A 12,426-nucleotide genomic window follows, 5' to 3' on the forward strand; every position below is an offset into this window, starting at 1 on the left:
CGTAAAGTTTTCCAAATTATAGTCTACTTTTAGGCGCAATTGATAGTTCCACAAATGCCCGTTTTTATGGCATTTCATTATGGAGCCACTGTGAACCTCATGATTTATAAGGAAATTGGGAATTAATTCCAATTCAAATTCCACATTTTTTAACCATATTTATATTTATTGGATCAAGTTTCGATGTTTCGCATAGGACAAATGTACAAGAATCTCAAATAGTTTAGGCAAGCTTACGGTCTACACAAACAGTGGTTTAAACTTGTTTAATTACATATTTACAATAAAATATACATAATTTTCATAGATGTAGGTGCGGATGTGTGCGCGATTAAGGATTGTAGCCTCTCTACTTGAACCTCAGCAGATTGTCGACTCCGCCCAGAGGACCATGCCCAAAGTGCAGGGCATCCGACGTGGACTCCGATCGAGTGCGTGCCTCCAGTACGGAGGCCACCCGCTGCTGACCACTGATGTAGCCCAGGGATCCGGAGCCGAGGTACACATTCCCATTGGGCAATCGCACAAAGCCCAGGCCACCCGATCCCAGGGCAATGGCATCTCCGCCCAGTGCTCCACCCTGAGATCTCGGCTGGATGGCGAGCTGCTGCTGCTCCAGCAGCAGGGAATTGGCCCGGGAGTCCAGCTGGATTCCATTGGCCGACGGAGCACCCACATGTGCGCCATAGCGATCGAAGAAACTCGTACTGGACAGGAATGGACCCGGTGTTTCGTCTATGTCGTTGTCGATAATCTCGATGACGGCATACTGCTTCAGCTGCCTGCCATTGGCCACGTACGATTCTCCGGGGGAAATCAGCGCCTGCTTGCCGAAGGGAATGCGCAGATTTCCACCTGCGGTCAATGGAGCCGGTCCAGTGGGCGGCACCACGATGGGCGTGGCAAGAGAAGTTCGTGCCGGTGGTGGAGGTCCATAGCTAGGCTTGAAAGTGGGCGTTCCGTGGAAACTTATGGATGCGATGGGGGCAGCAGCTGGCGGTGGAATGTATGTGGAGACCACTGGCTTCGGTGGCAGATAATGACTAACGATGCTGGCAGCCGGAGCTGTGGGACGACTCCTGGGTAGCGGAACCCTGGCCGTGGGCAGTGGTGGAAGTGCCGGAATCGGAGGCAGTGGATGTATGGTGGGCAGCGCACTGAACTGGTGACCCGTATACACCGATCCTGCGCCCGATGGCGCCGAAGGAGCTGTGGGTCTCGTCGGTCTATTGTAGTGGTAACCCACATCCGCGTTGGTCAAGACCAGAGATAGAATCAACAGACCCAAAATACTCAGTCGGTGGCAAGGCATCTGTAATGAGGTAACAAGAGGGGATTTCTTCAGGAAGGCGATCAAATGTGTAATTAAATGGGGAGACACAAAGTTGGTGGGGGGATTTAGTCTTGGCACACATGTAATTGCTTATGTGACATCACATAACCGCTCAATCAATTAGATAAATGTTTAATGAGCTGCCGTAAACATAATTGATCCGAAATCACTCAACTGCAGCGGTTGCCGCTGTCTATGAAGTGGATACCCTGTACATTGAAGGGGTATATTTGTACTACCATGCTTTGGTTTAATGGAGGAAGTAGTAATATTTGAGTAGTAATATTTTTATGTTAATTGTGACCACTTTTGTGTGTATATATTACTTTATGTATTTATTGCTTTTTAAATGAGTAACCAGCCTTCGTGCTGCTTTCAATCTCTTTAACTTCACTCTTTTGATAAAATTGATTTAACTTTGCGGTGGGGCGAAGCTAAAACTAACTGGTTGTGGCCGGCCGGTAGATCGGCGGATCGGTGAATCGCTAAGTTGCTGGATCGAGGTAACCGCTACTGTAATTGGCGTGATTTTTCATGCGGAGATCATTGCCCAAGGCGGCGATCGTAATGGAAGGCGGTGGTCAGGGGAGAGCGCCACAAGCTAATTAGCAAATCGGATCGCAAACATCTCGTAGTCACCGGGGGTCTTGCCTCCATTCACTCCCCACCCAAGAGATCCCCTTTAAGAAATCGCCAGCCAATTAAATCGATTGGCTGCACTTAATTGGATATTTATATTCATTCGTCCCATTAACACTTCCCACACAAATAGCCCTCCTTGGTGCCGCATTATCAATCTTCTTGGGCGCACTAAACAAAGGCAAACGGCGAGGCGGGCGGTTTAATGATATTTATCAACTGGCAGTCGCCACTACTGCACAAATACACTGAGCAAAAAATTTTTATTTTTGACTTGCAAATTGTATTATATAATGTTATGCAATGATGTTATCATTCTTATGTAGATATTACAAAGATTTCTAAGTCACTTCTTTAGTTTTAAATATTTGACCTACTTCAATATTTGTTTTTCTGGATTTGTTTAAAGATATATAACAGAAGTTCTTTTCTTGAATTTAATGTTTTTCAATAAATCCTTTTGAGTAGATATTGGCAGCGCAATCTTTTTCTCTCTGTGTAGATGCAAAAACAAACAGCCGCTGCAACTGGCAGCAGGTTCAAATTCAGGGGCCATGGCTAGAAGGCGACAGGGGGCGGAAAGGGGGCGTGGGAAGTGTGCAGCGCAGTGGCGTGTGGTCATTGTTGTTGCCCCTTTTGCCACTCCACTCCACTTGTTGCTGTTGTGGTTGCTGCTGCGTGGGCGTTTCTGGGTGTCAGTGGCGGGTTCAGATCATGCATCGAGTGGCAGTTGTTGCCAGCTCACTTGCTGTTGTTTACATAAAAGGCGTTTAATTAAGTCATTAACAGGGGGAGATAATAATGCATGTAACTATGTATCCCACTAAATTGATTGCAAAGGAGTTTTTATTGAGCACTTTGCTGAAATTACTTAAGCTTATAGATTATTATCCTAAAATTCATTGAACTGTATGCTGTTAAGTCATGTTAAACCGTGCTGTTCTATATTGTCTTTCTTTTCTACTTTTTTGTTTGTTTCAATGAATCGATTGTAACGGATTTTTATTAAGCATTTTGCTAAAGTAATTCAGTTCATAGATTGTTATCCTATAATAATTAAACATTGCATGCTATTAAGTCGTATTTAACGATGCTGTTCTAAATGGTTTTTCTTTTCAACTTCTTTTGTTTGTTTCATTAATCAAGTTTGTTGCCTAAGTCTTTCGTTTTCCTACCTTCCTTGATAAATAAATCTTCTGACACGCACAAAAAACCCCCAATACTAAAACCTCATATCGCTGGCCCAACTCTAATAGATTTGTAATAAATTATGCGCTCTATATGCACTGTAATAAATCAATAAATTGCAGACATACGCAACTTTTTTGCCGATCATCGATTCATGCCGTTTTTCCTATCTTTTTTTGCGTGTGCTGCTTTTTTGTTTGCATACTACGAAAACGCATTTTTTCTGAGCTGCCAGCGTGTGCCAAGCATCGAAAACTGGAAAAACACACGTCATCAAAAAAAGTGAGGGTGACAGTTCGGGCAGGGAATGTTATGATATGAAATCTAAAGCACATATCAACTGAAGAGTAACTAGAAGAATCTAAAGCACATGTCATCTGAAGAGTAACTTGAAAACTGATATAACAAAACAAACCACCCCCCCTGCAACAACGCCTCTGTACTTGAAAGGCACTTGGCCAGCAGGCAAAACGTCAACTTGCGTGTTGTTGGCCACTTCAGGCTCAATGAATGAATTGCATTGATTGAACGGCTCACGCACCTCGCTTTGGGCCAGGCTTTTTCTGCTCCGGTCCAAACGCACATTGCTCTATAAATTGTGTGTGGATTTTCCGCCAGCAGGAAAAAAAAAGGGGCGGGGGGAGTGGGCGGTGGAAAGCGGGCGGTGGAAAGTGTGTCAATGCGGCTTGGACTCGCTTTGATTTGTTGATAAGTTTTGCGTGGCACATTTCGGATGATATTGCATCATAGATATTGTAGCGGATTTTGTTCAATGTACAACGCCAACGGAAATGAGATTTTTAGCCAATCGGTTAATTAAAATCCTTTAGTCGCGCCAAAGTAAAACTGCGTTTTTCCCACTCACTTTTGGCCAAGAGCCAAAGGCTAAGAAGTTGCGGCCATAAAACGTAATCAATGCGTTGCATATTAAGTTGCAGCGATCCAGTAGTCAGGATGTCACGTTATGGCCACCTCCTCTCCAGGAGAGTTGTGCAATGTGCTTCAAGACCCAATCTTTTCATACGTTTTTTGGGTATTTCGGATTAGCCGAGGGGCGTTTTGTTTGGGTTTTCGCATTGCGTTTAAACTGGTTTGATAAACTGGTATCAATTGGCATCGCTACTTAAAAATCGCCAGATGAGGGAGCAGGGCCGGTATGCGAATTGATTATTTTTTTTAGAGAGGGGGTAGCTAACAAAGTTGCCAGCATATTAATCACTCAGCTGTACATCCTTGCACCGGCGACTTATACGCCGAAAATGAGCATGTCCAGACCGAGTGGACATATCATGACAAATGTTGCGTATGCGCCGCGTTGACCGACTAAGAAACGTGAAAGGAATCGTGTTGAAGTTTCTTGAAGGTGGAATACTCTTACAATGACATTTTTTACATTCTAAATAGTTAAGGAAGTTGCAAAGTTTCAAAATTCCAATAAAGTTAAGCGAATGAGCTAATGATAATAGTTAAGTTTTTAACTGTTTTGTCACTAAAGATATTGTCCACTTTTAATACTCAAAAATATAGTTAGGCAATAAAACGTATGTTTTAAAAATTGCATTGCATTAAGCTAACCATCAATTCCTAATCCCATAAAAGCCATTAGCTATAGTAAGGCCATAAAACCCCAGCTCGATGTCTCCTTGCCCCAATCGTTTAAGGGTACTCAGAAAAAAGTTATCAAATCGAACGACAAGTTTTTAATTACCAGCACAGCACAGCACTTTCAAATGCGTAAACTAGTTGTCTGCCAGACAGTCAGACCATTGCAGATTTCAATTAAAAAGTTTGAAAACCCCAGATCCAGACATCGCAGCCAGCAGCAGCACACATACTCGCACACGTAGTGTCTCGAATTAGGGTGTGTCGTTGAGTATCTCCCTCTGATGAGGCGGCTTTTAGTGGCTTGGACATTCGGGCCTTAGGGGAGATCACAGATCGAGGATCTGGGCAACTTCGGTGGACTACGGTGGACTGTGCAGGGGACGGAGGACTGGCAAAATTTGCGTAAGTTGCCGGCGCGTAACTCGAGCACTGCCTTTCCAAATGGCTTCCAATCTGGCCACGCAATCTTGACCAGGTCCGAGCTGCAAGTTCGGGCCTCCTTGCTGCCCAGTGCACAGGAAAAAAAATTTAAGACCTGTTACGAATGTAAAAAGTACATGCTAATCTATTGCCAATCCGAGCCGAATTGTTATAAATATAATTATTTGATAAGCATGACCATATAATTGATGAGCTTTGAAAGAGATAAAAATATTTTCTGTGTACTCCACACAGCAGGAAAATTGATTGACTTGAGGCGTTTTTCGACGCATTTTCCTCTTGCGCTTTTCAGCTTTTTTCACGCCAAATGTGGAACGCACTTAAAACGCCGCTAATTGATGTCGTTCGCAGGCAGCAGGTTGCTTGTTGCAAGTTGCTGGGTGTCGCAGCCAGTTGCAACATCCATCTGAAATCAAATGATCCTATCTGTGTGGGTCTATCGCGTTCTGGCCAACGCTAATTTACTTAATCACTCATGGTGGCGGCTTAAATTCTATTCGGCAATTAAAGCGGGTGTTCAAGCGAGACTAATTGCATCAAATACTTTTCGCAGCCTGCTAACTAAATAATGTTCTTAGTTTACAAAAAAAAAAATTCGAAAGGTCTTAAAATACTTTGTAACATTTTTAAGATACAAAGACAAAGACCATTGTTGGCATTGAAAATGCTTTAATTACAATACAACAAGCCGGATTTGTAACAGTTGGAAAGTTAATCAGTGAAGACATGAGTTGGCTGGAAACTGTTGTTATCTATAATTAGTTGAAGAATTGGGTCAGACGTGGTAAAGAAAAATTACTGCAAATCACTGGGAAATTCAATGAAATAGGAACAAATTTAATTGTTTTCTGAAGAATGTTTAAAGACTGCGTGAATTATACTTTAAAAGGATTTTATTGGGTGAAACCACTTCCCCACCTCAAAGCACAGTTCAAGGCAAACACATAGTGCTCACACATTTTTCAGCAAAATTCTAATCAAAAGCTACGCCTTAGTGACCAGGCCACGCCCACATGTGCGTTAGCTTAGGCCAAACTGAATGCAAAACGCAATTTGTAGTTGAACAAGCTTGGCGAGGAGGGGTAGGAACATTGCCTAATAACTTGCATCAAATGACAGCCGAGTTGACCTGGATACAAGAGCGAAAAATAAGCATAAACAAGAAGTAACATGTGTACGATATATAATGCTATATAAATGCCAATAAAAATGTTTCAATACGCTGGGACAGGTGCCAACAGCTATGCAAATGCAACAGCACCAAGAGCAACACATCACTGCAAAATCGAAGGCAACACAAATTGAGATCCCGAGATTATAGATCAACAGTGAGTTTAAACTATTACTGGGGCGAGTTGACAGCCAAGCAAACAAAAGGCAGATTCAACCCGTTTTCAGATCAAGTTCGTTGCCTCAGTCATTCGTTTTTTGGCTAGCGGGCTTTGGCATTTTGATAGAGCAATTAAAACGGAATTAAACCGAACCCAAAGCAAAGCTCAACCGAAATTCATCACAAATGCCAGCGACATTGGACGATTTATTCGAAAGGTTCTGCTAATTGCGAAGTTCCAGCAAAAGTGTCAACCACCGAGTACCAAAAAGGGGCGTTGTGACCTCCAACACATTCTAACGCCCCCTGACATATCACGAACTTTGTTCGGGAAATGCAAATTGAATTTGGGCTCAGGTAGCTCCGCGGATCGATTTGCATAGCACTTATACTCAAAACTTGAATTGAGAAATCGCTAAAAAGAGATTCGGATTCAAACGAAATCGAAAGGGGCATGTGCGTGACTGCCGGACTGACTTGAGTAACTCAACCCAACTTGAACTCGGCCCACAATCAATATTTTTGACAATTTGAACTTTTGGCTAACCAACAATAATCGTCGCCTCGGGGGAAAATGTGAGTAACAGGAGGCAGAGCAACAATGGATTGGATCAACTCGGTTTCTTCTTAGAAATGTCTTCAATCCTCAATTGGATAGTTGCAAAATACCGGTGGGAGTTTGTAGTAAAAGCAATATTCGTTTGGAAAATGGAAGGATTTGTAAAAGCTCAGTCATCTTATCTTGCTTAATTCTGGAGAAATATATGTACTCGTTTGAAAGATATTCAATCAACTGCTTAATTACCCAGAGGTCAGTGGGTGGAAACCCTTTCGACAGCTTGAAGATTTTTCCAGTCTTTTAAACCAATCTCCCGCTGGGCTCAATCAATTTTGGGTTCAATCACTGAGTGGCTGCCCTTCTTCTTTAGCTGTGGCTTCGATTCCATTTAATTTTTCTGATTGTTAGCCGATATTAAATGCTAGCGAGTTTTGTAAATACTTTCAATTAATTCGTCGGCCTGCCCTTGTTATAGTTTGTTATTCGTTTCGACTCGCATTTCGATATTGAATTCGCCTGCAAGGGATTTCACAACGATTGTTGGTTTTCCCGCTGCTGCTGCTGTTGTAATTGAACTCTGCACCGAATTGTTTGCTTTGGTTAATTTGTAAATTGAACATTTAGCCCGCGAAGATACAAGAGTTACCTAATCCAACTGGCCCAAGTGGCCCAACTGGGCGCCGCCCACCCTTAATGAACCCAAAGTTCAGAACGCCGCCGCTCCACCTTCCCCGTCAGAAAGTAATTAATGTAAGTCTCGAAGGGGGAACTCAATTAGTAAGTGTCTGTCTCAGGGCCCGTCTTGTGTTTCTGTCGCTGTTTGTGGCTCCGATTTTGACTCGGAGGCTGGAGTGTCTTGTAAGGTTGTCGGGCGAAATGTCAACGGACTTGTACGCATTTCTGGGTGCAGCCAAGACTTTGGCTTGTGCCTCACCCATGGTTCTATTTGTGGTCTGGCATGGCCTGGCCGGGTCTGGTTTGCTATTTTATTTATTAAGTTTTCTGCCATAAATTAAGCTCACTTGAATTTCAAATCCATGTTCACCTGCTCCATTTACCCCCGAGGGAAGTGACAGAGTTCTGACTTGATTATGACACATATCTTGTGGGGATATCGAATTGAATTCAAATAAAAGTCATTTAACTTTGCTTCATTAATTTGCCTTACTTAACGACTTTGCTAATTGTGTTAATTAAAATGACCCAAAGATGTGCCAGGCCATAGTAGATCATAAAAAGAAATAGTCGTTTTAAGTAAAGCGAAGATTGTATACTCTAGCAGCAACCATTAGAAAAGATTTATGGGGTTAAAAGTATAACTGATGAATTATTCGCAAGTGCCTAGAGACAGCCAGCTATCTTACATAAATAAAGCTTTTAGCTCAAAGATGATGGTCAAAAATTAAAATGTATATCTATGAAATTTACTGGCTTGCTAGTAAGTACTACATATGAAATTTAAACGAGAGAGAGGCCTTAAATCATTCAAGTTGTAAGCAAGTTAAAAGCTGCAAAATCTTTTTTGGTGAATGGAACGTTTCCTAGAAAAACTTAAGCGAAAGATAATAAAAATGTTTCTACCGATTAAAACGTAGGGTACATCCTAAATTTGTTATATCATCGTGATAGTGAAATGAAAGTAATGCAATTCACTAGCTCGAACTTTTTCAAGAAGATGAATCATAAAAACCCAATAAATTCTTGCTCATAAAGCATATACTTAAGAAGCTCCAAAACAGACTTGATAGGCAATAAATATCTGGGGATAGCATCACGCACTTGACCTTGGCTTTGTCAGCTTGAAAGACAAACAACTATCGAGAATTATATCACTTGGCTACTTCCAGGTCTTCTATCAGCAGTTCCACTCGATGTCCAGTTTTAGTTTCTGTTTTCATCGCAATTAAAAGTCGTGGGAATGAAATTTGCATATGCAAATTCGATGATGGAATATAGTGCGAGATTTGCGATTTTTTTATGTGTCTGCTTTGCATAGGTTTCGCCAAGTTTTTCAGCAATGACATTGAATGGTTAGTGTGTAACAATTTGCAAAGCTTGTCACTCGCCAGTCGGAAGCTTGAAAAGGTGGGGTTTTATGACTCCGAGGAACAAGAGAAATGAGAGGGGGATGATGCTGCCATAAATTTGTCGACTTTTAGTCAATCAATCAAAAGACTTAGGCAACGAACTTGCTTTCCGTTTTGGGTACGAAAGAGCACTTTTCAGCTTTTTCATGCTGTAACCACATTTGTTTCGGCAATCTGTAGCTCCTGCATTGTATTTAAATTTATTCTGTGTCGGATTTTACTGGACCCACCACGTTGCCAGGGCAGCTGCATTGCCAATGGCTCTATTTCAGTTCAGTTTCCATTTCCATTTGATTTTCGGTCTCGGGGCTGACATTTTCCACTTCAATTCGAATGAACTTTATCGATGGATGTCTCCTGCCGGTCGCTGTTCACTCAATTAAAATTAATATGCAAATTAGTCTGTCTGCCACCGTGTGACGTCTGTCAGACTGATTAAAGCGCAATTCAATGGCCAATTCCAATTCAAATTGAACCTAATCAAAATAATCCGTAATGAAAACACAACTTGTAATTGTCAGTCAACAATAAAGTCTATTTTTTTCTATATCTTTACTGCCAATATACGTGATCCCCCTGAAAGCCGAAGTCTGTTCTATTATAACTTAGCACAATTTGTATTCATTATGGCTAGCATATTTCCGCAATACAAGAGCTTAACCAAAAACTAGGCAAACTGGTATGGATATTAATAAATTTGAGCCGCTGAAAGATTTCTATGTATCTTGGTATAGATCCTCTTAAAAAGTCAATAATTTGTATGATTGCCATGTTTATGCAACCCGTGACATTTGGCCTATAGAAAGTTTTGTATAAAAATCGCAAAACATAACCATTAGCAAAAAATGTTAATAAATAAATAGTTCTGAATCAAGTTCTAATACTTTCGATGCAAACGAAAATGAATTTTTAATTGAAAAATATGTTTTTATCAGGTGAAGAATAATTTATTGAAAAACATATTGAAAGGAATGTCGATTCTCGTTTAATTGGTTATTAATGCAATCTGTGACATTTCAAATTGAAAAGCTTTCAACAAAAAAATGTAAGGAATATAATAGGAGCTTATAATTTATGGACTTATGTGAACGCATGAATTACTCTAATCCAAAAAAAAACACAGTTTTAATAAGAATTTAAGCAAAATAATGAAATTCCTTTTTTATTTCATTTTTATGCTGAGAATTTAAACCGGATTTTAATTTTTGTTATCAAAAACATTTTCTATATTAGTCAATAAAGTGTTTAAACGTCAGAAACATAACTGAATATAAACAGTACAGCGAAACAAAAAATTGCATCATAAATAACATTTTTTTTGTTGCTCGGAACTTTCGTCGAAAGCTTATTAATAAAATGACGATTTCAGAAATTTATGCCAAGAACTGGCTCACTCTTACCTTCACTTTTGTTTAGAACTCAACTATTTGATGTATCCAAAAGAAGTGTATATTCCGATTGCTGCAAGTAAACCTATGTGTTTATTTACTTAAACCAAACAAACACAGGGGAGTATTACACTCGCTCCTTATAAAGGATATAGAATCCTGATCCTTGGATGCACTACACTTCCGCGCGATTCAGAGTCTCCGATTGAATAGAGGCATTCGCGACGCTTTCGGTTTGAAGGCGTTTGCTCCACTGAACCACTTTTTATGCAACAGCAAGTAGAAGTAGCCGCCGACTCCGAAAGTCCGGCACTCCGAAAGAAACCGACTGCCCGAAGAAACCGAAGCAGGCTCTTCGGCTTGGGTTCAAGTCTTCGCTGACGAGGCTACCGCAGTGATGGGGATCCCATTCGGTCTTATAAAAGACACATCTCAACCCTAGAAGCGTATGCAAATCAGCGGGAGATGGTCATCTTGGAGCACCTGATGGCTGACCACTCGGCTGGCGATAATTAAATTTCGGATCGCGTTCAATTAGAGGCACAGCCGAAAGGCCACACCCTGGTGGCCGCCTAATCTTGGTTATTATTTATGGGCGTTTGGATAAATCATGATCAAATTGAACTATAAATCGGAGAGCTGAAAATTGACGCCGGTGGCAAAGGCAAAATTGGTTCAACATTTCATATTTCAAATGCTCGATCAAACAAATCGTAAATTGAATTTGGTCTCTGCTGCAGCAGCAGGCTGCAACAACACAGGCTTATGACTTTATTTGGACAATGGGTTTGCACGCGGATCGATGCGAGGGTTTATCAAGTCATAAACTATATAGAGTGTCAGCCGTGCTCATGTAGAGTTTCATAATCGCGGGAGTCTACATACATATATAAGTGGAGTGTCTGGTCATGTCCGAGCTGTCGATTCTGCGATTCTGCGGGGTTGCAAGTTGCAAGTTGCAACGTTGTGTTGCTAATGTTGCTGGTGTATCTGGTCTCTCTCTGGTGTTCCCACCTATAAACCGTCAAACCCGAAAGTGAGTGTGAATTATTGCACTTTGTCTTGACACGACTTTTCGAGCTGCTGCTGCTGCTGCTCTCCTGGCCCTCCTTTAAATGCCCAAAAATGCCCCAAAATTCCAGAGCCTCAAGAGCCTATCCAAATTTTTGCGAGAGACCTGGCCAAATGTTATCTAAATGTCTCACACTTCCCCATTACATCAGACTGGCTGTTAGTTTCCATTTCACATGCCTTTGCCAAAATAATATTCGATTGTTCCCTTGCAAAAGATCAAAGTCATTATTGAATGCGCATTGAGGATGGCCATTTGCTTTGAAAGAAGTTGGTTAGTAACTTTCGGGGTATAACGATTTTGATGGGTAGTTTGTCTGCCTGCCTTTAAGCAGATGTGTTATTAGGAAAGAAAATTATTTAAATATAACTTATATTTAGATGTAATAAATGATAAAAGTAAAAACTAAAAGAAATATTTGTACTTCAAAAGAAAAACTTATACTAGCTGAACTCATTTACCATTAAATAAATCAAATAGTTATTATCTCCAAAGCAACAAAATAAACATCAACTTCGATTAGAGTATAAAACCACCCAAAAACCACAAAAAAAGAGTTTCTTGCCGCTCCATCGTTCCCGTTGACAACTATTGGTGTATGTGGGATAATAGCTTATTGTGGTAAATAAATTATAGCAACCTGTTGTCGCTGCCGCTGCCATTGCCATTTCTGAACTTGAACTCAACTTTCAAATGAGCAAGTTTCGCGATCGACTAGCTCATTGTGCTATTTAAGCTGGCCGGAGTCTTTGAAAATCGCTTCTTTTGTGGGGAGTGCTACTCT

General features: G+C 41.0%; 1 protein-coding gene across 2 annotated transcripts; it reads right to left on the bottom strand.

Annotated features, from left to right (window-relative positions):
• Nucleotides 1-157: 157 nt before the first annotated feature.
• Nucleotides 158-10,808, bottom strand: LOC120450407 (protein transport protein sec31). Of its 2 annotated transcripts, XM_039633417.1 has the most exons (3): nucleotides 10,702-10,808; nucleotides 10,583-10,643; nucleotides 158-1,312 (listed from the first exon to the last, which is right to left on the bottom strand). In XM_039633417.1, exon 3 carries the CDS (start codon nucleotides 1,310-1,312, stop codon nucleotides 350-352), a length of 963 nt encoding a protein of 320 aa, XP_039489351.1. In that variant the 5' UTR covers nucleotides 10,583-10,643; nucleotides 10,702-10,808; the 3' UTR covers nucleotides 158-349. The 2 variants fall into 2 exon arrangements, with proteins under 2 accessions (XP_039489351.1, XP_039489340.1); XM_039633406.1 differs by having other exon boundaries at nucleotides 10,583-10,808.
• Between the last annotated feature and the right edge of the window lie 1,618 nt (nucleotides 10,809-12,426).

The sequence above is a fragment of the Drosophila santomea genome, chromosome 2L (assembly GCF_016746245.2).
Source record: "Drosophila santomea strain STO CAGO 1482 chromosome 2L, Prin_Dsan_1.1, whole genome shotgun sequence".
Classification (NCBI taxonomy): Eukaryota; Metazoa; Arthropoda; class Insecta; order Diptera; family Drosophilidae; genus Drosophila; species Drosophila santomea.